Source organism: Gracilinanus agilis, chromosome 2, assembly GCF_016433145.1.
Source record: "Gracilinanus agilis isolate LMUSP501 chromosome 2, AgileGrace, whole genome shotgun sequence".
NCBI classification, from domain to species: Eukaryota; Metazoa; Chordata; class Mammalia; order Didelphimorphia; family Didelphidae; genus Gracilinanus; species Gracilinanus agilis.
In genome coordinates, this window is record NC_058131.1 from 542145148 (window position 1) to 542171772 (window position 26625).

At 36.3% G+C, this 26625-nt stretch overlaps 1 protein-coding gene across 1 annotated transcript in view; it reads left to right on the forward strand.

Moving 5' to 3' along the window:
• Positions 1-18907, forward strand: part of ONECUT1 (one cut homeobox 1) — a 40999-nt gene extending 22092 nt beyond the window's left edge. Inside the window, exon 2 of the mRNA XM_044662236.1 lies at positions 18028-18907. Coding sequence (XP_044518171.1) covers positions 18028-18320 — 293 coding nt within the window. The 3' untranslated portion in view covers positions 18321-18907. The remainder of the gene's footprint in view (positions 1-18027) is intronic.
• Positions 18908-26625: the final 7718 nt, after the last annotated feature.

Below are 26625 nucleotides of genomic sequence, written 5' to 3' on the forward strand. Positions count from 1 at the left end.
CAATGAAAATACAAAAGGAAGAAATATTCAGGCTCCACTACTAGGTATCAAAGTTGCTCTGCTCCCCTTCACCTCAACTGATCATTCTGCCTAGATCTCAGAAACATACTAGCTATGTGACCATGGGCAAGTTACTTAGGCTGTTTGCCTCAGTTTCCCCAACTGTTAAGTGAAGATAATAATAGCACCTAACTTACAGGGTTATTGTGAGGCAAATGAGATAATATTTGTAAAGTGCATAGCACAGTGCCTGGCACATAGTAGGTATTATATAAATATTTACTCTTTTCTCTTCCCCTCTAATAATATTCACTATCATCCCACTGACATATACATTTAGGTCAGGCTGAATAAAGATATACCAGCTCTTGTCCCAAATATCTGGTTCCCCGAATGCTGTGATATAACACACCCCATTCACCTGTCCTCAAAGTCTTTGTGAAGTGTTAACAGGTATCATCCATACCCTTTTCCATCTGTTAGACCTCATTATCTTTGTTATCTTTATTATTATCTTTATTAAACTTATTATCTTTATTAAACTAATGTTTAACTGAAATCCTGACCCCAGCAGTGAACTAGACAGTTTTCTGGAAAGGCTTTATAGATATAATTCTTGAAATTTTTTAGAGGAAGGAGGGGACATCATTTATATCAGGGAGGCATTGAAAACATCTTTAAAAATTGCATAATGACATATAATAAGTGAGACAAAGAAGAAATAAAAATACTATATTTTACATTATTATTAAGGTGACTTAGTTTGAGAGGTGGCATAGTAGAGATTCAAGTGTGAACCAGTTCAGACTGGCTATATGACTAATGTCCAGGCAACTCTATAAAACTACAAATTTTAGAGAAGGTATCAACCTGCACTGGTAGAAGATGCCCTCATCAGAGAGTTTTCTATACCATTAAAATCATAGGTTTAATTCCTATCCCTAGTTCTGTCTGTTAGGAAAAAGTATTAATAAAGTCAAAGTCTGGAATCTAATCCTGTCATTAATATTTGCGGGTCACTTTTCATACATGATCCCATTTGACTTGTGAAGTAGACAATGTAAATATTTATTATCATCATTTCATAGATAAGGAAATGAGAAGTTAAATAATGTGGCCCAGGTCACATAGTAGAAGATGCTAGACACAAATCTAGATTTTTTTTTAAACTCCTTTTCTAATACTCTAGACTAGTTCTTAGCTTTGTTCCAGTACACATTAACATTAACAATGTGTATTCCAGTCAATGATCTTGCAAATGCATACCATTGGTCACAAAGGATCCAGGATGAAAGAGTGTTGAAGGATTAACACAAATCCATCTTCACTGCTGCATAAACAGAATAAATTCCCCAATGAGTAGACTCATTTCCATTTACAAAGAATGCTATATGATGATAAGACAATATACTAGTTGACAGATATATTCAATATGTTCTTCAACAGAAAACCATACAGTTCTTAGCCAAGATCTAGGTTTTGGTCACCCCGTAGCCAGCAGCCACTCTAGTGTCTTCTAAGGCACAGAATTTCACAAGGGAAAAAATTTTGCTTTGGCTTTCTTTTTTTTATTTTTTTTTTTTGGTCAGTCCCTCTTTCCCCTCCCCACACCATGGAAGGTATTATCTGGCACACACACACACACACACACACACACACACACACACACACAAAAAGCTATGTATATGCAGATTATGTTTTTCATGTTTCCATTTCTCAGTTCATTCTCTGGAGGTGAACTTTCACAAGTTATTCTTCAAATATTACATCTATAGCTGTATATAATGTTCTTTGGTTCTACCTGTTTCACTCTCCATTATTTTATGTAGTTCTTTCCAAGTTTTTAAAATTAATCTGCTCCTCATTTCTTAAAATACAGTAGTATTCCATCACAGTCATATGCCACAATCTGTTCAGCCATTCCCCAGTTGATGGACATCTCTTGATTTCCAGTTCTTTACCACCACAAAGATAGTTGCTATAAATATTTTGGAACATATAGGTTCTTTTTCTTTTTCCCCTGATTTCCTTAGGAAATAGATACAGCAATAGTATTGCTGGACCACCATGTAAGAAATTGTCTAGCTATGATTTCATACAGCTAGACCACTATGTAAAGAATAAGAATAAAATAATAACAATAGAAGATATGGGGGATTTAGTAGAGTAAGAGTTCAGAATGAATGAGCATTATGTGGACTGGAAACCAAGAAAGCAAATGTAATCCTAAACCTCATTGAGTGGGCAAGTGCCAGAATAAGAAATATGGTAACCCTGCTGTACTCTGTCCTAGTCAGACCACATCTGGAATGTTGTTTTTTGTTGGAGCTATAGTAGTACCTAGAATAGAATGGATTGGATGAGGAAGGGACTGGATACTAAGCCATATGAAAATTGGTTGAAGGACCAAGATAAAGTTTAGGCTGAAAAAGGAAGAAAACACAAAATATTTTTTTTAATTACTCACTAAATTCATGCCATTTTCCCAAGCCACATAAAGTCTTATAACAGTTTACCCAGTCACACTCATTCTTATTTTGAAAAGTATTATTGTGAATCATTATCTTGTTTTGCATCAAACATTAGCTCCAACATCAGTCTTTGTCTATGTTAAAGCAGTGCTTCTCTTGTTTTATTAGCACTATTTAGTTATTAGTAATGAGAGTGAGATTCCGGTGGCATCCCCTCCCCCTACTCCTTTCTCTCTGTTTGTAGAAACTTCTTGCACAATCTGATTATGTGTAATAGTTTTCCCCATCCTACCTCTCCTTCCCCCCACCAGTGTATTCCTCTTCCCTTCCTTTTCTTTTTTTTAAACATTGAGATATTATAGAACCACTCCTAAACTCTCTATATTATATTTCATCCCTTATGATTCTTCATTTGCTTACCTTTTTACTTCTCTTGATTCCTTTGTTTCTATTTCAAAGTTTCTATGTAGCTCCTGTCTTTTTTATCAGGAATATTTAAAAATACTTTATTAAACTAAAGATCCATTTTTCTCCCCTGTAGGAGTATACTCTGTTTTACTGGGCAGATTATTCTTGGTTGTAAGCCTATCTCCCTTGCCTTCTGAAATATCATTCTAAGCTCTCTGCCCTTTTATGATGGTGGCCACTAAATTCTAACCATGGCTCCTCAGTACTTATATTCTTCCTTTCTGACTGTTTACATTATTTTTTCTTTAACCCAGAAACTAGATTTTGGCTATAAAGTTCCTGAGTATTTACACTTGGGTTTCTGCAAAGAGGTGACCAGTGGATTATTTCTATTTCTACCTTGTCCTCTGGTTCTAGGAGATCTAAGCAAGTTTTTAAAATAATATTTTCTTGAAAGATAATATGTAGGCCCTTTTTTGATTATGACTTTTAAGGAGTCTAATGATTCTTAAATTATCTCTCCTTGATTTTTTCCTCCAGATCAATTGTTTTTGCTATGAGATAGCTTGTATTTTCTTCTCTTTTTTGATCCATTGACTTTATTTTAATATTTCTTGTAGCATCATAGAGCGATTGGTTTCTATTTGAACCATTCTAATTTTCAAAGAGTCTGTTACTTGAACAAGATTTTTTCTCTTGTGCCAACTTGTCAATTCCCTTACCTTACAGCCCTTATTTCCTTTTTTTCCCCTTCCAGTTCTCTTGTTTTATTTATAAAAAAATATTTTAAAATTCTCTTTCTAATTCCACTAGCTCTTCTAGGAATTCTAGTGGACTTGTGCCCAAGCTGTTTTTCTTTGAGTCTTTGCTTATAGATATTTTGGAATCATTCTCTTCTTCTGGATTTCTTGTCGCCATAATAGCTTTTTGTGTTGGGATTCTTTTGTTTCCTTCTTCTTCTATTCTGCTTCCTGACTTTGGACTTTATATTAGGGTCTTTGACTATGTATATTTCTAGAGAGAATGTCCAACCTGGTTCTGCTGCTCCTTTCTTAGAGTATTGAATGTTGTGTTATTCTAGGATCTCATGAATATTTTTGCCTAGGCAAGCTTGGAGTGATCCTAAAATATTAGATCAATAGCAAAGTCTAATTACTGGTATAAGTTCCTGACCTAGGTTTGGATCTGGGTCACCTGCCTGTGAGTTCACCCCATTTGGAATTTGAGTTTCTATTGCTAGATTCAGCCAGTGGAAAGATTTGGTGGTTCATATGGACAGAACTGTAGATTCCTTCTTGCCCAGGATTCTTGCTCTACTTGTTCCATTGCAAATTTCAAACTGGTATGGAACCTGGAACTGAGTCCCTATTCCACTTTGAAGTCCAAGCCACACAACTGCTGCTTGCCTCTGAGCTTTTTTGACCAACGAATATTCTACAGCCTGTGACCACTCCTTGCTCTATAATGCCAACAACAATAACAGTAATAATAGCTGGTATTTATATGGTATTGTGAGTTTAAAAATATTGTGGTGGGGGAGGAGGAACTGCATCCCCCAGTGTGCCCCGCGGGTCCCACCCCCTTACTTCCTGGCTTGGGATTGGTTTTGAATTGGGCCAATCCCGTGCTAGCCCCCCCAGGGCCACGCCCCTGCCCATCCTCCCTTCCCCCACCCCCCCTTCCGCCCTTTATTGCCCGGCCAGGATTGATCTTTATAAGGACCAATCCCATGCTAAGGAGAAAAACTTGGAATCTAAGAAGATTCAGGGTAGTGGAGTTTTAGTTTACTTCAAGCAGCTAGAGCTCCCGTTTTATTTTCTTCCTTTTAAATAGTTTTAGATCAGAAAAAGAGTTTGTTTTCCTTTCATCAATATCTACTATGTACTAGGCACTATGCTAAGTGCTTCACAAATATTATTTTATTTGATCCTCAAAACAACCCAAGAAAGTAGGTACTATTACTATCCCCATTTTATAGTTGAAGGAATTCCTTCAAATAGAAATTAACTGACTTGCCCAAAGTCACACAGCTAGTAAGTTTCTGAGGTGGGATTTGAACTCACGTCTTCCTGCCTCCAGACCCAGTGCTCTTTTCTACTGTGACATTATATATAGGTACACTTTTTATTCAGCACCAGATTCATAATCTAGAGCTGGATAGTGAGCAACCGAGCTACTAGTTTGCATTTATTTCTGCACCCTGCACAATGATGGATCTCAGGCCTCTTCTCACCCCAGTGCCCAGTGACTGCCTTAGAATGACACATCCAGCCCCAGTGACCACTGACTTCACTATCTTCCAGTGCTGATCTAGGCTGGGAAAATAACTCTGTGTGATTTTTTTTTCTTGACCAGGATTCAATCTGGTGCATTTTTCTAGATCTATTTGTAGGAACTGGGGGTAGGAAGAATTTAGTCTACTTCTAGCTGCTGCTCTTGGTTACACCCTTAATGCTCTTCAACATAACAAACATTTATAGAACCTGGGCAAGATTTTCAATGGCTACTAAATAAAATATAGGATTCATTCTGTATTTTCTGATCTCAGGGTAAAAAGGAGATAGGAAGAGTTGTTATCTTCATCCTCAATTTTTGCATGAAGCTTTGAACCAATTTCTTTTTTTTTAATATTTTATTGATTTTTTTCATCACCTTCATTTCAGAATATTTGTAGGGCACTTTGCTAGGTACTTTGCTTCCATACCAAGGGCATTGGATCAGGGAAGATCATTGTTAAGAGTCTTATCCATTTTTATCATTTAGGTTTTGGAATGCCTAAACTTGTTGCATCTCAATGATATCTGATTCCAGAATAATAATAGAGCTTCAGGGCTGAGCTTTTCCTCAAGCATGTCCAAAGACTTGACAAATCAAGTAGAAAATTTAGAGGATGACCAATTTAGAGTATTTGGAGTCCTTCAGAAGCATAGAAACAACAAAGTTCAGCACCCATTTGACAAGAATAATCAATTTTAAAGGGAATCCAATGGAGTGAACTCTTCTCTGAATACCTCTGAGTCAGTTTTCTCAACAGTGGCCTCATGCCAGCACCAGCACCTCCATGAAATAGGTCAGTGTCTTAATCCCACTTCATACCCTTTCAACTGAGAACACATTTAGTACATCTTGTCTAAGACTGGGTTTATAGTACTTATCCCCAATGTAAAAATTCCTCTTCATAAGCCCTGGACCTTAGCCTACACTGGTGTTTTGTAGGGTCTTCAGTATCAGGCAAAAATGACATGGGAAGACATTAGAATGAAAAGAGAAGAAGCTAATGCCAAAAATAAATTAAGTCCTTAAGATCATATCTATAAAGTTGAAACAGATTTTAGAAGTCAGAGTCATCATCTAGTCCAACCTCTCATTTTATAAATGAGGAAATTGAGTCACAGAGGGGTTAATTAACTTGCCCAAGAACACAAGATTTTAAGTTATAGTCAGTTTTTGAAGTCAGGTCCTCTCACTCCAAACCCAACACTCTTTCAATTGTGCCACATTATATGAATTGAGTATCATATAATGAGCCATTATTTCTCCCATCCTTCCCACCCAGCACCCCCACTGGCTGTATTTTATTCTCTTTGTGACTTTTTTTTTTACCTTTCTCATCTATTCTTTATCTTTTTTTTTTTAAACCCTCTTTCCTCTATATAAAATACTGGATGGGGAGAGGAGTGAGAAAAGAGAGAACTCCAGTATGATTTGTCTACAAAGCTTCTTTCTCCACCATAGTGGTCTGCCCAATTAGAAAGAGGAGATTTCTAACAATACAACTGAAGTAACTGCAGTGTCCTAGAAATTAGTGACTCTATTTCAGGCAAAGGATTCCGAAAACAAAATTCTTTTAATAACTTTGTTTTCTTTCATCTAACAGCAACTAAATTCTATCACATTGTGCCCTCTTTCTAAAACTTATATCTCAGCCCTTCATCCCTTGAATTTTAATTACTCCAAGTATGCCCTGTGGTGTCATCCATAATTAATTTGTTATCAAAGTTTCTACTATAGTCTCTGGGTGAGCATTTGTTGAAATTGGCCATAAATCTGACTCCTGTCTCATCAATATATTTAACAAATAGGTCCATGACATGAGCTAATCACCATTTACTATTTGCAAAGATAGATACAGATATCAATCATACCTATTCCTCCTAACCTCACTCTTGCTGATATGTATGTGTATATATAGATATAATAGATATAGATATAGATCATAGTGGCTATGTGCAACTGTGTGCTGATAAATGTCTAATGTTTGGCTCTCCATGAAAAAAAATGTATATACAGCACACCTTTAAGTTTAATCTGTATTATTAATATTTTCTCCAGCACCTTCTTAAGTTTAGATGATCAGCAAAACAATAAATTAAACTCTGTTATGTAACCTTTGTCAATTTCTAAGGTGAAAATGCTCACACCAAAAATTGAACAACCAGCTCTTACCAGCTGATTGAAACTAGTTCCAGCAATCTCCCGCCTGTTATATAATAATGTATCATAGACATAGTATTTATGAGGTACATCATTTGTTTTTGACATTTTACTCAGCTGTTGGCTTTACTAGTATGTCTGAATTATCACCAATTCCAAACAAGTAGGGGAACAAATTAGTGAATTTTTACTGTACTTTATAAATCAAAGGATGTCCATATCAGTCAGAATTGAAGGCCAGCCACCTTTTTTAATAACTTTAACAATAGAATTCCCAAGCAAAAATCTCAAAAATGGTCCCTTTGATAAAAGAGTATTTCCAAGTTCCTGAAACTGAGTTTTCCTATTCATGAGTAAATATGCTCAGTGAATAGGATTATTCATGAATGAAAGCAAGAAAGAGGTTTATATATCTTAAAGAAAGAAGAAGCATAGTGACATTTATGTAACATGAGGCAGCTAGGTGGTAAGGTAGATAAAGCATTAGGTCTGGAGTTGAATTTGAATTCAAATCCAGCTTCAGACACTTACAAGCCCTGGACAAGTTACTTAACCCCTGTCTGCCTCAGTCTCCTCATCTGCAAAATGGCAATAATCATGGCACCTACCTCCTAGAACTGTGGTGAAGATAAAATGGGATAATATTTGTAAAGCACTTTGCAAATCTTAAAGTGATATATCATAATATCTGATATTAATACCTAGTAATAATATATGATAGTAATAGCTAGTACATATGTATATACTAGCTATCATTTATTCAGTATGTTTGCAAAACATTTTTATGTGCTGTATACATATGTGATAAGAATTGTGCTCTTGTGCTGGTACATATATAGCAAAAAGGGAAATGAAAGGGATAGAAATTTAAGAGGGTGAATTTAAAAATTTTTTCAAAACAACAACAAAAAAAACTGCTTTTGAGTCTACAAGAAACTAACTGTAATAAGATTCTCCTTTTTTTTCCCTATGATAAGATCTATTTCATCTAAATGAGTCTGAGTATCTTAGAAATAGCCAGAGGCCAAACTATCAGCTTTCCTCTGGTACTATCATTGCTACTCCAATTAGTGCATGTTGAGGTTAGGGAGCTATGTGGCTCAGTAGATAGAGAGTTGGGTCTAGAGTCAGGAAAACTTGAGTTCAAATCCAGTCTCACATAAATCACTAGCTATGTAACCTTGGGCAAGTCACTTAACCCTGTCTGCCTCTGTTGCTTCATGTATAAAATGAGCTGGAGAAGGAAATAGCAAATCATTCCAGTATCTTTAACAAGGAAACCTTAAGATGGAGTCATGAAGATTTGGACATGAGTAAACAACAATAACAAAGAAAACATGTAGAAAAGAAGCAGTGATCACAAAGAGTCAATATACATTCATCAAAAATAGGTCATGTCAGACTAATCTCATTTCACTTTTTTGATAGTATTTCTTAATTGGAGATCAGAGGGATACCATAAATGTATGGTACTATAGATGTAGTTTGCCTAGATTCAACAAAATATTTGGGAAATTCTCTCTTGCTCTTTGGGTAGAAAATATGGAGAGATGTGAACTAAATGTTAATAGAATAAATTGCAAAATGGTCAGCTAGCCCAAAGAGTAGACTTATCAGATCATAGATCTACAGCTGGAAGAACTCAGAAGCCATCTTCTCCTTTCCACTCTTCTACTGCTGAGAAAACTCTTGCCCAAAGAAGCTAAGCAGTCAGTTCTACATTACTTGAAAAGGAAGTCCCCAGTGGAGTACCACTGGGGTCTTTGCTTGGCCCTGTGCTGTTTAACATTTTCATGATCAATTGGGATAAATGCATAAAAGGCATGTTTATCAAATTCGAAGATGACCCAAAGCTGAGATCCAACACACTGGAAGAGAGTAGGGATTCAAAATGGTATTAGCGTTCTAGAATAATGAATGGAAACCACTAACACAAAATTCTGTATTTATAAACAATCAATTTTACAACTGCAAGAGGGGAAAGGTATGACTGAACAGTAATTCATCTGAAAAAGATGAGCTTAATATGACACAATAGCTTCATGGCAAGGCAGCCAAGTATAACAGTGTGGACTGAATTTTGCAAAGGAGAACAGGCAATTGGAGTTGAAAAGGTCCACACAAGGGACCTAACACCATCAGAGGCTATGATAAGAGAGGCTTAGTATCCAGGAATAAAGAAGTGAGGGTTTTGCTATGTTTTGCCATCATCAGAACACGTTTGGAGTGCTGTGTTCAATTCCTAGTGCCATATTTCAGGAAGGACATTGATAAACTATTGAGTGTCCAAAGGAAAGTGATTGAGGGGGTAGGGGGGCAGCTGGGTAGCTCAGTGGATTGAGAGCCGGGCCTAGAGATGGGAGGTCCTACGTTCAAATTTGGCCTCAGACACTTCCCAGCTGTGTGACCCTGGGCAAGTCACTTGACCCCCATTGCCTATCCTTACCACTCTTCTGCCTTAGAGCCAATACACAGTATTGACTCCAAGATGGAAGACAAGGGTTTAAAAGAGAGAGTAAGAAAGAAAGAAAGAAAGAAAGAAAGAAAGAAAGAAAGAAAGAAAGAATGAAANAAGAAAGAAAGAAAGAAAGAAAGAAAGAAAGAAAGAAAGAAAGAAAGAAAGGAAGGAAGAAAGGAAGAAAGGAAGAAAGGAAGAAAGGAAGAAAGGAAGAAAGGAAGAAAGAGTGATTGGGAAGGTAAAAGACCTTGAGGTCATGATATAGGAGGCTCAGGCAAAGAAACTAGCAATATTTAGCACCTGGAGGAGAGTCAAAGGAAGGAAACAGATTACACTTGTCCTCAAGTATTTTAAGAGAGTTTAGACTTGTTCTCCTTGCCCCAGAAGGTGAAGATTAGGAACTATTGCTGAAGTTTCAAAGAATCGGATTTAAGTCTTTAAGGAAAAACTTTACAACAATAGGGCCATCCAAGACTGGAATGATAGAGGCTTAGGGAACTAGATGGTGCAGTGGATTGAGAACAAAGCCTAGAAATGGGAGGTTCTGGACAAATGCCTAGTCCTTACCACTCTTCTGCCTTGAAACTGGCACTACCAATTTTAAGACAGAAGATAAGGGTTTAAAGGGGGGGAAAAGGTAATGACTTGCCTTCCTTCTATGTCTTAAAGCAAAGGCTGATCAGTGAGGAGAAGAGATGATTTTCTTCTCTAAGTATGAGACCAAGGAGATGGCTCTTAAAGTCCTATCCAACTCTGAATTTTATGATTCTCTGAAGAACTTGATGGCTTAATCTTTGTCCTTCATTTACTGTTTTGTCAAAAAAGGATAATAACAGTTATCTCATATTTACATATGTATATATAAATACATACATATATATAGTTACCCCTCAATTATTTCCCTCCTCTTTACCCATTTAAAAAAATATATTTTCTTCGCCCAACTAAAAAACTAAAATAAAACTAAAGTGATGAGATAAGTCACAACTGCAACGGTTCATTACTCCAGGATCTCTCAGTAAAGATAGAAGACCATTGGAACCTCAAAAAAATGCCTTGTCCCCTTGTGACACTTCCTAGTCAACAATCCCCACCCCTCCACTTCCACAACACATGATCGTTTCTACTTTGAAACAGAAATCCTAGCTGCCAGCAGAGGCTCATCAGGGGTTTTATAAACATAAACCAACCCAACTACTTTGTCCTTGCCAAGGTTCTGTTATAGAACTGCCGTTACCTAGGTTTAGGGGAGAAGAAAGTCAGTCAGACTACCTTCAGTCCTACCTAGCTTTTTTCTTTGCACCCCTGGGCCTTATCTGTGTCTCCCTTCCACATCTGAGATGGAGGTTCAAAGCTATCATTGCCAGGTGTCCTTGGCACGGAACTGCGCTAACTACCACTGAGCAAGGTCACCAGAGGACAAGAGCATTGGTTGAGTTTCACATTTCCATTACTGCTGGAGCAGTGAGCTAGGACTCACTGGAGCCTGTAAAAGTTCTCTTCCTCTGGACCAGGGCCAGTCCTATGGGTAGCAGAATAGATGACAACCTAGATGATGAGATTTGGTATTAAAAATCCTTCCACCATAATATAGTATTTAAAATACTCAAAATTAGACAGCTTAAGGTTAAATACCTGTGTTTCAGAAAGCCATTGTTAGAATGAAAATATCTCTGTAATAACACATCAAGTAAAACCATTAATATCTTAATATAATGTAGTTAATTAGATTAGTGGTAGCAGTCGTTATGACAATAATTGATTTTGAAGTTTGCAAAATTCTTTGCACACATTATCTCCTTTGAATCTTAGTGTTATCTAGATTAGCTATAGAAAGTTCCTGAGAAAGGAGGGGGGGGGGGGGGACTCACCAGTGAGTTTCAAAAGAGTTAAGGAAAAACCCAGAATATTGAGAACTACCTGAGGAGAGCATGCCCAAGTTAGATGCTAAAAGGGCATGGAGAAGTGGGAAGGGGAAATAACTAGCATATACTTGGTGCTTAGACGTAAAAGCTGAAATTAGATTTGGGATCAAAGACGCTAGAGCAATGATTCTTCAGCCAGTAACCCTGAAACTTAATCACCTCCTTTTGATAACTTTGCAGATCTTATTCCTCTCCCTCCTTATCTCCTCTACCTACCTATCTCTCATTCTCATATACTAGCATACTGTCACAAAACAGAAGCAGGAAAGCCCCCAAACAGAAGGTTCCCTGACATTCTGTTGCTGGTAAACTTTTGATTGCCACCATGAAAGGGTTCTGGGATTTGGGATCTGGGATCTGCCTGTAGAGCATGCACTATGAACACAATCTTTCCTCTTTGCTTCACTCTACTAATATCCCTCCCTAATATCTTTAGCACAACATAAGCAAAGTCATGAGTTCATATCATACACTGAATGCTTTTTTCACTGTGCTATATAGCCAACTTGCTATATAGAGAGGTGAAAATTTAGGAAAACAAACTCTTTATAATTAAACAAGATATACATATTGAGTCTTATCGTTCAATTCAGATTGATTTAGGCTAATATTTGCCTGGTTCTTAATAATATTAACTTGATTTTCAGGACAGCTAACTCACTCCTTTGCCACCAGAGGGTTAACTGGCTTCCAGGTACACCCCTCAAGTTCAATTGACCTCCCCACAGTCACGTAAAACCTGCCTTAGTGGTTCTCTCCTCCCTAACACCTATTTGTCAAGTCTACTAAAAAGATAACCAGACCTAAAATCTAAAGAGTTTAAGCCCCAGCTCCAATACTCAACTAGCTATGTGCCTGAACAAGTCATTTACTTATCTGAAAAATAGGGATAAGAATATTGGTACTCAGATGGCCTCTGTTAGCTTTTGAACTCTGTGATTCCATGAAGCATATTGGTATTGTGGAAGACTAACTTAAGAGTCAGATACTTTCCAGCTATGAGGCCATTGGATAATTAATTCACGTGTGTATGCCTCAGTTTCAGCATCTCCTACTTTGGCAAAAGCTCCCTTTTCAAAGCCACATGGAATATGTGGAGGAATCTCTTTCTATAGGTAGTTAGTGGCTTGCAGTCATCCCCACTGATAAAATTTGTCCAGGGCTTAAAGTTTCCAGGGCCATGGCTAATTTGTTTGCTGGTCAATTTTATTCCCTTCTTGACTCAATCAGGAAAGTATTTGAGCGTCATAAAGGGTTCACAGCATAATACAACTTTTTAACACATTGCGTGACAACATTCTGTCAACTGAACTGTGTGGAGGAGGAGTGCCAAGGAATCACACTCCCTTACATAAACATTTGCAGATACAAAGAATAACAGAAAAAGAGGATTATATAAGAAGCCATGAATATTCATTACATTGTTTTCTTTAAGTATATATTAATTTAGCATGAAAGTACTAGCACTGCTCTGCTTGTCCATGTCCCCATCTGAATTTCTTTCTGATCTTTTCTATGTATTTTTAATCTTTCATTTACAATATAGCAACACTTTTCAAAGGAAAGGAGCATTAAAAGATCTAAATACAATCAATTTTTAGGCTATTTGCTGTGCCTCTTTGGGTGTATCTCTCTTCTTTTCTTTCCTTTTTTTTTTTAACCCTTACCTTCCATCTAAGAATCAATTCTGTGTGTTGGTTCCAAGACAGAAGAATGATAAGAGCTAGGCAATGGAGATTAAATGACTTGCCCAGGGTCACACAGCTAGGAAGTATCTGAGGCCAGATTTGAACCTAAGAACTTCCATCTCTAGGTCTGTCTCTCAGTCCACTGAGCCACCCCGCTGCCCCATGTATCACTCTTCTTTAGTAAAAGGAGATGAGAATCTAAAAATTTAATTAAAATTTGTGAGGATGGATGACTGCAAATACTGCAGGAGTAGTCAAATATTTTATAATCTCATGACCACACTCCTGCCTCATGAATACTTGATTTGGGGATGAGAACATGTGAAGAAAGAAAAAAATGCAAGTCGACTTGTTATATTATCGGTCTACTTTTTAAAAATTTTATTGTATTCCCAAATGCCCCAAAATAAAAGTTGAGGTGAATTATATCCCTTTTTGTAGAACTGAAGAAAGTGAGTTGTCAAATAGGCTAGCCACTACCATAGAAGTAAGTCCTAAACCAAGATTAGAATTCAAGAGATCCAAAGTGCAAAATCTGCTATCTCATAGTATCTTTATGTGTTGTTCCTGACTTTGCAAAGTACTCAATAAAATAGAATATTAAAGAAAAAATTTTGCCCAAGAGGTTTTGAAGTTGATGCAAAAACAAACTTCAACATGGGATAACCTCAAGAGAAAGACTATGTAAACATCCATACTAGCAAATAAATCTATTAATAGAAATCTGCCCAAACTGGGATTAGAAAGTACTTGAAACATTACTATCCTATGACTTTAGTAGAAAATTAGAGCCTCAGGAAATACATTAAGTACATGAAGGTAAGTGGGTCCAAGGTCCTGAAGTATGACATTGTCTGTGGCCAGATGCTTACAGAAGTTTGTCTTTTCATAACCTCTAAAGTTGATAAGGTTATCACAACAATGGAGAATAAAATTGTGGCATTTTAGCACACATACCTAGAACTGAGAAAAACTCTTTATTATTGAGTAACATACTGTAACCTAGGAACCTGCCACAATTAGTCAAAATAGCTTTATATTTCAGCCAGGAATGAGTAGGCAGGGAAGAAAACCAAATGGAAAAGAATGAAAAGGTATCATACTCTTAACCACAAAATTACTTGAAACTAAAACATATAATCCCTGACTTTCAATCTTTTTAATAACTCTTCCTTCAAATATGAGAAAATGTGTGACAATGAGGGAAAACGATAAGAAGTATAATCTCAAGGAACCATGAAATATATTGAAACATATTCTTGAAATATTGGTACATTTCCCTCTGGCCCAAAAAGACAAGATTGTTCTATGATATTGATGACTGCATCAGAATTACTTTCTAAAGGCTAAATTGTATTGTTCCAAACCATATGACTTTTAATATTGTGTCTTACAATAAGTTCAGGAAGGAAGGAAAGAAGGAAAGAGGAAAGGAGGGAGGAAGGGAGGGAACATTTCACTTATGGAAAGTGATAACTTGGTAAATTATAAACAGAGAATAATAAAATATTAGTCCTAGAAGAGACCTTAGAGAATACTTAGTTCAATAATTTCACTTCACAAATATATAAACAGAGGTCCAGAGAGGTGAAGTTATTTGCCCAATAATATATTAGCTATTTCATGTCAGAGTCAGTTTTAGAAATAAAATGTCTTGACTTATATGGTAGATTTTTATATTTAAAAAACAAATGAGAGTCTAGAGAGTCTATAATAGCTTTGATATAGGGAACTCTTGGTAAGAAAACTCCCTCTAAGAAGGCAGAAAGGAAACTGTTCTGCAATTTATAGTTTTAGAGAGTTGCATGAGTCATTAAGAAATCAACTGCCTTGCCCTAGGTTACACCGCCAGTATGTTATCAGTCATTGGCTGGAAGAAGGATTACAGACATCACTCATGGCCTTTATAAAGCAAGCAAGAGACTAATTTCAAGAGGAAAGAAGAGAGGTAGCTATCTTTGGCATTTGAGAAGAATGCCAGCTACGGAAGAAACCTTTTCCCTTGTGCCTCCTTGTGCAGGAGAATGAGAGAGAAAAGAATTTTCTCTTGCCTTCTCTATCATTAATAGTGTTTTGCAGAATAGCCTCTTGCCCATTAAGATACCCTGTACCTAGGGGAAAGTGCAAGGGAAAATGTGAAGGGCAATTCCTTCTCAATAAAAGAATTGTTTCCTCTAATCCTCTTTGACCTGGGAATTAGATTGCCTGAGTATAAGGTACCACCTCCTATTATCTTTAATTATTAGTGGTTTCTATTTCGTTCATTCATTTATTCAATAAGCATTTACTGGATGCCTGCTATGTGCTAGGTATTCAAGGAAAGATAAAAATAAATAAGAACTATTCCCTGCCCTTAAGAAATTTACAGTCTAGCAATACAGGTAAGAAATATCTTCAAATAAAGAGAATACAGAATAGAATGTGTGATATAACATAAGAATGGTACAAAGTGATAGTAGGCTTTAAAGGAGGAAGAAATCACTTCATAATGGAGGAATAGAGGCAGGGGATTAGTGTATGAAAGAGGCATTGAAGGATGGGAAAAGATGAATAGAGAATATGTGTGTGTGAGCAAAGTTTCAGAAACCATTTGTTCAGTTGGTGTGAGTAATCCAGTTGGGATGAAAATAAGGATAGAATAGATGAAGAAAAGTAATAAAAGATAATTAGAAATATTAGCTGAAGGTTATTATAGGGAGTTAATCCCCTTTCCACTGATAAATTTAAGTCTCAGGTCTCAGCTTTTTCCATTCTGACTTCTATGGCTCCAAATACCTTTAAAATTTGGTGTGAGCTTAGGACCCATTTAATATTGCCTATTGTTGGCTATTCATATTAAAGCCCTCCAACTCTCTATCCCTCTCAGATAGAAAATTTCCTTAGCCCTGTCTTTTGGATAATATTAGGGTTGTACACTTTTCCAACTATCAATTATGTATTTACTTAAATAATAGTGGGTTTAATTTGTTTACTATTTACACTATTTGTTTGCTATTCCTTGTTTACTATTTATTTTCTTGTCCTCTATATACCATAATTCTCATTAACCAGTCTTCTTCCTTACCTTACTCCCAGTTATATTTGTCTTCTCTGTATCATATTTCTCTACCTTCCAACCTCCTGATACAGGTCAAGAGTTCCTTCTCTTTTCCAATCATATTCCACCTTTATTTTCACAAAGAAGTCCTTGTTCTGTTTGTTTGTTTTAACGGAATAATTCCTTTTCCCTGGTAACCTGGAAAGGTGAGAAAGGCTCTTTGTATTCCTTTACCTTAACTAGGAGAAAGATCAATCTTTGCTTATAGATAACAATTACTTGTCAGTGGCAGAAAGATAAACATGAAACAATCTTTGTGAGGTCCCAGCAAATCTTGCTCTGTGACCTTGTGACCTTGATCACAAGTCTCCTTCATCTACATCCTTTCTGGTTGAGAAATTCTCTATCCTTTGAACCTCTACTAGTAGCTCTTATTCTTAACTCTCTTGAATAAACTCTTCTGCTCTATACCTTCTCATCTTGTTGGCACCTTCTTATCTCTTTGGCACCTTAACAACCACCTGATCTTTCTTTTTTCTTGTCTTTTTAACTTCCTTCTTTAGCTGAAGTTCTCTTTCCCCTTCTCCTCCTTCTGTGTGTGTTAGGTCTGTTTTTTCCACCACCCTTGGAAAGTATATTGGCCAAAAACAGTTAAGCAAGATTGTGATGGAGAGTATATGACACTTTGCACTGTTGTAATTTACTGATTGCTAACAGAAGGGAAGGATGAATGCTTTTAATTTTGATAATGTGTTAACATTGTTGCTTGTAGTTAACCAGGATTTGGTAGCCTTTTCAATGGAATCTTTTATTGACATTGTCATAGATTGTGTATTCTGTTCTCTGTTGATTCTGCTTTCTACACCCCACATGACTTTATTAAAACCTTCCCAGGTAGGGTTACATTTCAATGCCTTCTTTGAATCCATCATTCCTTATGGTGCAGTCATGTTTATTCTATTACTTTTATATACTATGGTTTCTTCAGTCATCTCCCAACCATTGAATAAATGTTTGAATTTTAGGTGTTTGCTGTGATGCTATATATAGTTTTATACCTTAAGTTCTCTTCTTTTTGTCATTAATCACCTTGGGGCATAAACCTAGTAGTACAAAACTTGGCACACTTGATAAGCCCTAAACAGTTCAAGTGTAGCATAGCACAATGAAAGGGGAAGGAGGGATTGATGATGTGTTCATCACTTTGAAGAAGTGTCTTTCTGGTCCTTTGCAGCAGTTAATTCCATTGTTTGATTTGTGCAATGGAAGGCCAACACAATATTTTATTTCATACTGTGAAATAACAAAAATATTAGAGAGAAAATAAAGTGGGATAGGGAGGTAGGATTTTTTTTAATTCAAATACCCAATTTCTATATATCAAATCCAATTGTACCATAAACTGTTTGAGGACCTAAGTTATTTCTTCTTATTCTTCTGCAATATGCCATCCTGTACTTTTTTTTATCTGCAAAACAAAGAAAATAGATAGGAAAAAATAAATAAGCATTAATCGATGTACTTGGTTACAATTTCATTAGCCCCATCTTATGGCCTCCATATTTTTCCAGGCAACATTCTAACATAACTGTGTGTTTTATTACAGCGTGCAAACGAAAAGAGCAAGAACATGGGAAGGATAGAGGGAACACACCCAAAAAGCCTAGGTTGGTCTTCACAGATGTCCAGCGTCGAACTCTACATGCAATATTCAAAGAAAATAAGCGTCCATCCAAAGAATTGCAAATCACCATTTCCCAGCAGCTCGGGTTGGAGCTGAGCACCGTCAGCAACTTTTTCATGAATGCAAGGAGGAGGAGTCTGGATAAGTGGCAAGACGAGGGCAGCACCAATTCAAGCAATTCATCTTCTTCATCAAGCACTTGTACCAAAGCATGAAGAAATAACCACAAACTAAAACCTCGGTGGAAAAGCTTTAAATAAAAATAAAAATTAAAAAAAAAAACCAGGACTTCAAGATAGCAGGTTTATACTTAGAATTATTTGAAAAAAAAAGTTATTTATAGTCCAAAGAAACCAAAGACTGAACTCACCTGCATCCTGACTTTGTTCTGAGACACACACTTCAGCAGGGTGATGACTTGGCAAGGAAGTTAAGAGCAAGAGAACTGCTGGGTCTTACACCATCCATCCATGATCATTCTTGCTGTGCTTGGCTGTTTAGTGGTTTGAAGCATAGTGATTTTTAGCCATTGAATGGACATCTTTTCAGATCTGACTTCTTCATCTCTTCTACCACACCATGAAGGTGTATGGTGTCTCAGTACTGTGCGCGCACACATACCCACACACACACACCCACCACCAATGGTTAGGGACTTAGGCAGGGCTGGTCTTCAGGAAGGGTTGTACTATGGAGTACAGCCAACATGGTGTGGAGCTGTCTGAGTTCATTTGAACAGAAGTGGGATTTTGCTCTTCTATTGTTTGAACCTGCCAGGCCTGTAACCTAAATGCAGATTCAAACCCAGCAAAGAAAATTTGAATGACTCCTAAACCAGTGCATTCTCTTTGTTTGTTAAGGAATGTTCAGATATTTTTTAAGAAATGAAACAAGATTCCATCCATTTAAAAAGAAATCACCTAGGTACCAAAGAACACATTTAATATTATAGTGCAGGTATTTTATTGCAATGATTTTAATATTCCAAAGCTATTTTTACATAAAATACTATGTAAAGTTATACGTATGAACTGACCTAACTGTATAATACAGTATACATATAATCATGACTGTTATTTAGGATTCTTGAAGCATTTGAAACATTAGTTTTCTGAATTGGCAAGAAAGAATGTAGCTTCAGGGAAGCAACCATATCCCATCACAAAGGTTGATGCCATGAATGTGTCTTTCCATCCAATTGACACAAGCCCATTCAAGTTCCATAACCATCACTTGAATAGAACTATAGATATAGCCTGAATAATCCATTGGCAGTTGAGAGAAACCTGATTTTGTTCTTTCTAAATTATTTCCCTATTAGCCATTCTGAACCTACTCTTCCCATCATGAAATTGAAAAAGTGGCTTCAGTAAAAATCTCTTTTGGTAGATACCCACACTATCAAATTAGGGATTATAAATCCTGGGGATTTAACCTATTATTTTCAATCATTAAATACCAAGCTTTCAAAAACAACCAAAAAAGACTAATGAAATTGAGTAAAAATGGAGATTCTCAAGAAAGATATACAATGGAAAACATTCACTAAAAAATGACCTAAATGAGTGAATCAAAGTGATCACATAGCAAGTTCAATCACTAATGAGATTTGGGTGTCAAGAGACAATGGATTATTCAACCTTGAATTGGGAGGATTGTTGGTAGTATATAGAAAAAGACCAAAAAGAAGAGTAGACTTTCAATCCTGCAGTCCTTAAGAACAACCTCCATTGTATACTACATTCTTTCTTGCTACTAATTCAAGCTGGATATTGCATGTCATAGATTCCACTTTATTTAAAAGGGGGCAGATTTAAAAAGAGCACCGGACCTAATCTAAATATAAAACAAACATTTTACATTTGTTCAAATCATTGAGCCAGGGGCAATATACAATCATGAGATTTTTTTTTAAGATCACTAGGAATAATAGAAAAGACAACAGAATTAAATAATGATAATACACTGGTGGCACCCAGTGAATCATTTCCTCTCACTTCTAGAACTATGGAGATTCAGGTAGAAAATTCTCTTAGTTCAAACCAAAACCACAGGTACCATTTTCAACAATAGGCTAAAAACTAGTTAACTTTAATTACCTGACTGTTTGAAAATATAAAGCTAAGCATTGACCCAATAACAAGTAGTTCATTCAAACCTCATAAAATGCTAAAGATAAAGAAAGTATTACAACATACTACCTAGCTCCTTAGGACCAAATTTGAGCATCTCTAATTATCTGACAGAAATCTAAAAAGGTGAAACTCAATACATTAATTCCATCCCTCCTCCTGAGATCAATGTTGAATGGAAAAAAAGAAACTAACACTCCTTTTTGAAATCTCCAGTGCTATTGCCTCAAGGTTTTTTTGTTTTAGATTTTCATTTTATCCCAAATTCTAGTTTTCTTTTAAAAAAAAAAAAAGGCACAATTACAGTTCAGTTATCTAAGCAAACTTCTAAAATCGCATACCTTCAAGGTTTCCTAGAAATTCAGTATTGTCAATGCAGCATGAATCAAAAGGAAAAAATGGATTCATGTTTGCTCTCTCCAAAAGGAAAAGAAAACCTGCAATATAACTTACAGTATCATGTTGGGAGGGGGAAGCCTTATTCATTTCAAACATGAGAATATAAAATTCAGGGAACTTCAAGCTGTGTCTGCACACACATAAATGATTTTACTTAATTCCAGTCATTTTTTTTAAGCCCACCAAAAAACTGGTTGAATTCAAGCAATCAGGTATTGTTTTTGTTTTTGTTATTATTGCATAATTCCCGAATGACCAATTTGAATGCTTTTTTAAAAACTTTTCTACTAGTTGTTTTGGATGTAGACACAGCCTCCAGGTATATCACCATTTTTTTAAAGTATTTCCCATCATAGTATATTTTAAAAATAATCAATTAACCTATTTGCTGAAACCAAAGAGAATTTTCATACCAGCATTGAATTTGCACCCAATATGCAATTTCAGGACCTAGAAATATATTTTTCACATAAACAGATGCACAAACTACAACCTGAAAAATAATTTTTTACTTACCTGTTATGCATACTTAAGACCTTTGATTTTTAGGAATCATAAATGGACAAGTCCCACCTCTTCATAAGCAATATGCTAATCACCTCATAGTCACAAGCTTCATATTCCTTACTCACTTTCTAAATATCACATTAAAAGAAATTTCACCATTTCTGCTTAGCGTAGCATTATTTTATGTCTCAGGATATTAACCTAATACATTGATCAAAGCAAACAACATGTCATTAGTTCACTTAAGTTCTCGTCATTCCTTATTCTAAGTAAAATTTAATGAAAGGACAAATCTCAATTTTTTTTTCTTGGTCCCAACACTATACTCCAAATAATCTTTAACATTTCTTTGTGTGTTTGTGTGTGTGTGTGTGTGCGTGTGTGTGTGTGTGTGTGTGTGTGTGTGTGTGTGTGTGTGTGTGTGAAATTGAAGTTAGTCTGATTTCATCCATCCATCACTCAGGTCCTATCACCACAGGAAATATTTCCTGAAAGGGGCCAAGCAGAAGGGTGGGAGGAATGATGGTACAGGGAAGGAAGCAGATACCAAAGAACAGGAGGCAAAGCTTTAATTAGATTTCAGGTAAAATAATCTGGATGTCAGGGATTCAGTCTCAGAATGCAGCTGGAATAGACCCTAAAGACCAAAGAAAGGGTGTGGTGGAATCCAGAAATTCCAACTGACCCATGTCATTCACTGCACCCAACCATGAGCACCAAGATTCCTTTGCCAGAAAAAAAGAAAAAAAAAAAAAGAAAGAAAGAAAAGAAAAGCACTGTGTACTTTGGGACTCTTCCCACTCTCAATGCTCCCCCAGGTGAATGGCCTATCTTCACAGGTTAAATGTAAACCTTGCTATACCAAAGAGTTCTAGGACATTTCTCACATGAACTGTAAAGGTGATTTTCCCTAGAAAGGTCCTCCCTTTGTACATAAAGGATGAAAACTATGCATTTAACAAACAAAGAGAAAGCACTTCTCCCTTTTCTATCAAGCCAAGTTTAGGGTGCATTCAAAGGCCAGAGGCTATTTTGAGACTTGTTGGGCCTTCTGGGTTATTATTGTGGTGTGGTTTATAATACATCTGGTAACTATTTCCTAAATATGAAGGACCGCAAAAGGTAAGAAATAGCTACTTCCACAAATGTAAAAAATAAATGTGTAAAAATCTACTATTTATAGTGTGAACCAAAGACGCTACCTCACTCGATTTCCATTGGTGATTTTAATCACATTGATGATACCAAAGAATACCAAAGATTTTTTCATGCACGGCCTTGGTCTGCAAAGGGGACTCAGCCCCTTTCCCTTTCCCCCACCTCTTTTCCCTTTTCTCAATCTTCACTCAGTGTATAAACTTGTCTTCATTATTGATAATAATAATGGTAATAATAATAATAATAATGACATTAGGAAATACTACTCTTACTACTGCTAATACTACTTAATAAATCTTTAGGCAAACATGTTGCAAACTTTGTAAACTCATAGGACGAGTGCCTTGCTTGAACCAAAGTGTTAAACCGCTGTTGACCTCTCTCACCTTATACTCTTTGAATACCTCAGCCTCTTAGAAAGGCCACTAATGGAAAAAAAAAAAAGGAATAATTATTCACCGTGGTGCTTTTTCCGTGCAACCATGCAATGAAACTTTCTTTGATACCAAAGGAAAACTTTTTTTTTCCACTTTCTTGCTGATGAACCAAAGCTCCTTTTTCCTCTTTTCCCCTCCCACCACAGTTCGAGTCCCTCCACCAGGCAGGCCGTGCATCACTTTTACCAATTCCTCCAAATACCTCATAGTAATGAAGCTTTAGGGTTATGTTGTATAGAGAGTCTATGTGATAAGGCAAAACTTACTAGTTTGATAATTGTTAAGATTACTTAAAAAATCTTTATAATTCTTATTTATTTTGTAGTATGTATCACTGAGGATTTTTTCCCTTCAGTTTGGGGGTTGGTCGGGTTTTGTTTTGCTTTTTGGTTGGCAGAACTGCTCTAGGATGCTCAAGGAAGACTTTTAATTTCTGGAAATGTTCCCCAGGTGGGTTAAAGATTGTGTAAAAATGCAAGAAAGGTACAAAAAAAAAAAGACTTTCATTTACGTAGTTGCTTAAGAAATTTTGTGTTTGATAGTTGATTTTTTCACAGGGTAAAAAAAATTATCTTTTTCGTGACACTGGGTTCTTCATGTTTTTTCTTCTATAATGTGCTGTGATTTTTTTAATTTTATTACATTTTGTATAAGCTTATTTAATCACTACTTTAATTTATGATTGTGTAGCTTTAAAAATGTATATAGTAGATTTGAAATGGCCAAAGCTTTATGTTACAATCTTTTTTGTTCTTTATGCTAAGATAAGCTGAAGGAGAGAGCTTCTCTTAACTGCAGGGTGTATCTTTAGCCTTGTCTTAGCAGGCACTTCAGTGTGTGTTGTAAACACTGCCAGGTTTCCCCCCTCCCCCCTTCAAAAAACTTGTACATGCCAAAATGAGTGTTTTGAGGTCGTCCTTTTTGTCACTTAGAAAGAAGAAAAGCATTATTCATGTGTTTTTCCTTTATTTATTTGTCTTTTTTAAGAAAAAATTCCTTTTGCGGGTAAGACCTGCAGTTCCAAAGAATTTTAAACTTGTTTGATGTTTAAAAGCACTGGCATTTGTGAGATACTTTGCTGACTTTTTAAAAAATTTACCATTCAAGTGGGTATGGGAAAGGAGAGTTGTAAAAACTCTAGAAACAAGCTAACTTGAATTTGGAAATACTTCTAAGTTTTACCAAGCTTCTGAAGGGCTTCAAAGGCTGGAGGGAACATTTCCACTTCTAGAACTATATGGGTAATGCCATGGCTCAGAGCCTCCCAAGAGAAAGTCATTGCTAAGGACAGATGGCTGAGCCAATGCTATTTATGAGGCAACACTTGTGAGAAAACAGGAGACTCCCAGAGCATGATTTCTCAGTTTCAACTACAGATTTTATTTTTAAAAAAGGAAAGTGTTCTTTTCCATACCTGTTTCTATCTAGCCTGTTACCCCAAATCTTCTGAACATCTTCCCCCCTAGCCCCTCTCTCCCCACCGCCACCTGACCTTCTAATTCTGCCAAATTGGAATTGTTTCAGAGGCCCTGGATAGAAGGAATAATGGATTCCCCAAACAAATTAAGTTTGTCCTTCCCCATATTTCATCCTCCCACCATTTTCTTTTTTCAAATTAGAAACGACAAACTTCATCCAAGCCTCGTTGATGTTTTTCAGATGTTTTGGGCCACTTACGCCCAATAAATATAGATATACACACATACAATATGTCCATACATGCATACAGTGTGAGTATATACACACACACATACACACACACAGAATTCTACAAACCTGACAAATGGCATCGTCAGGGGAGATGATGCCTGCTATTTTGCTTGAGTGATAATTTCTGTTTGAAATGAATGTCATCAAACCATATGATTTATTACCAATGTAAATATTTTCTTTCCAGGCGCAATAGTTAAGTTCAAGGTGTACCTTATTTTCATTTTCAGGGACATAATATGGGGGGTTTAGGGTGGGAAAGGAAAGGGAGGGCTTAAACTTTGGGTCAAATGTTACATTTTCTTAGATACATTTTATACTTGTCAAGTATTTAAATAGGGCAATAAAGCTGCTCTGAAATGCAGGATCATTCAATGGTCTGTCATTGGTAAGCATTGACTAATTATCTGCTTTAAATACATGCTGTAATGCTGTGCAGTGAGTTATGTATAACACAAAGAGAAAACCCAGGAAAAAAAATCCGTAGTTATTAACTCGTCTTCTACCATCAACAATGAAACACTGAACAGAACTGTAACCCTAAGAGTTATGTTTTCTGTTTCTCCTTTAGGCTTTTGAATTTTCGTGGTATGTTCTGCATTTATTGCATCATCATTGTGGGATCATTTTAGTTTTGCATTCGAAACAAAACAACAGTATTAAAAAAATAATAAACTTTCAAAAATTGTCTTTTACTTGCTTCAATAGTCGTGTTCCTATATCCTGATGGTGTTATCCTATCCGAAGCCAACCCACTAGTCTTGTGTTCCCTGGGATCTCTTCCCTTCCCCTTTCTTGAACTGTTCCATTCTCAACACCTTTGACCTTAGCTATTGTTTGATTGTGTCTCAGTTTCCATGTTCAAGTTAGCTTGATGGTTTAATTATATAAGGAGGGTGCCTAAGACAATCATCAGGTAAAAAAAAAAAAAAAAAAAAAAAAAAGATCAGTAGAGGTAGAAAATCTTCCAAGAGCAAGAGGGAGTTCTTCCTTAGCAATGAAAAAATAAAAATTAAAAACCATGAGGAGCTTAGAAGATTTTTGATAAAAGACAAATGTTGCTGTCTTTTTTGTTTGTCAATTAGAAAGCAGTAGTAGTTTATACGTTGCATCTGCATTTCAGACTAAGTGATTATTGTACCCGATTACAGTTGATTGCTAATATTTTGTCAATCTCTCTCTCTCTCTCTCTCTCTCTCTCTCTCTCTCTCTCTCAGTCCAAAGCTTCTTCTGTACTTTTGTGTGTAGAGACAGAAAGTATAATGCATTAGGCATTATTCCGGTTTGTTTATGGGTATCTCCTGTACTGCATTAAGGTTTCTTTCCTTTTTTTAAGCTTCGCTACTGTTCTCACTTTATGCCGTGCAATATCATCTGCTGTGTTTGCTAAGCAAAAAAGAAAAAAGAAAAAAAAAAAAGCAAGTGATGATGCCATCATGCTTTTCAGTGTTAAAATGTTTCAGCGTTTATGTAGTCACCAAAATGTAGTCAATAAAATGTTGGATTTTCCAGCACTTTAAATTTAGACCTTTCTTGCCTCCTTTTGTTTTCCCATCCACACAATCACAAGAGTTTAGCCCTGAGCTTTGTTTTGGAGGGTGGATGAGGATGGGAGGGTGGTAAAGAAGCAGGGACTGATTCAGTTGGTGCTAACATTTATGTGGAAGTCATTGAAGAAAGCAATTCTCTCCCCAAAAGGTTTTGTGGCTAAAACAAGAAGATACCTTTAAAACGGAAGAGCAGCCTTCTATTTCTAGAGGCTGACAACTTCCACCAATCAGATTGGCTGTCTGAAAATGATGATTTTTAAAATGTTGTTTCTTACTTAAAGGTTAAGCCCAAGATAATTGAAACTGAAGTGTGGTGGGGAAGAGGTTGGAAGGCATATGGTAAGAATCATCTATTGTCCTTGGTAAATATTGCCAATGATGAGCTTTAAGTGGGTATAAAAGATTTCACTTTTTATTTAAGCTTCTCTCATTTTTCAAAACATAAGAGGTGCTACATTCCACTTCAGAATAAGAAACCTCATGAGGGGAAGAGAATTGATGGTTTAATTGATATTCATGTATTGAGTAGTGTCCTATGTTTATACCTTACAAGAGGAAGCTTAACTCTTCTCTTTATTTCACCCTTGGTTACATGGAAACGCCTACTATGAGACCCCCTTGAAGGTT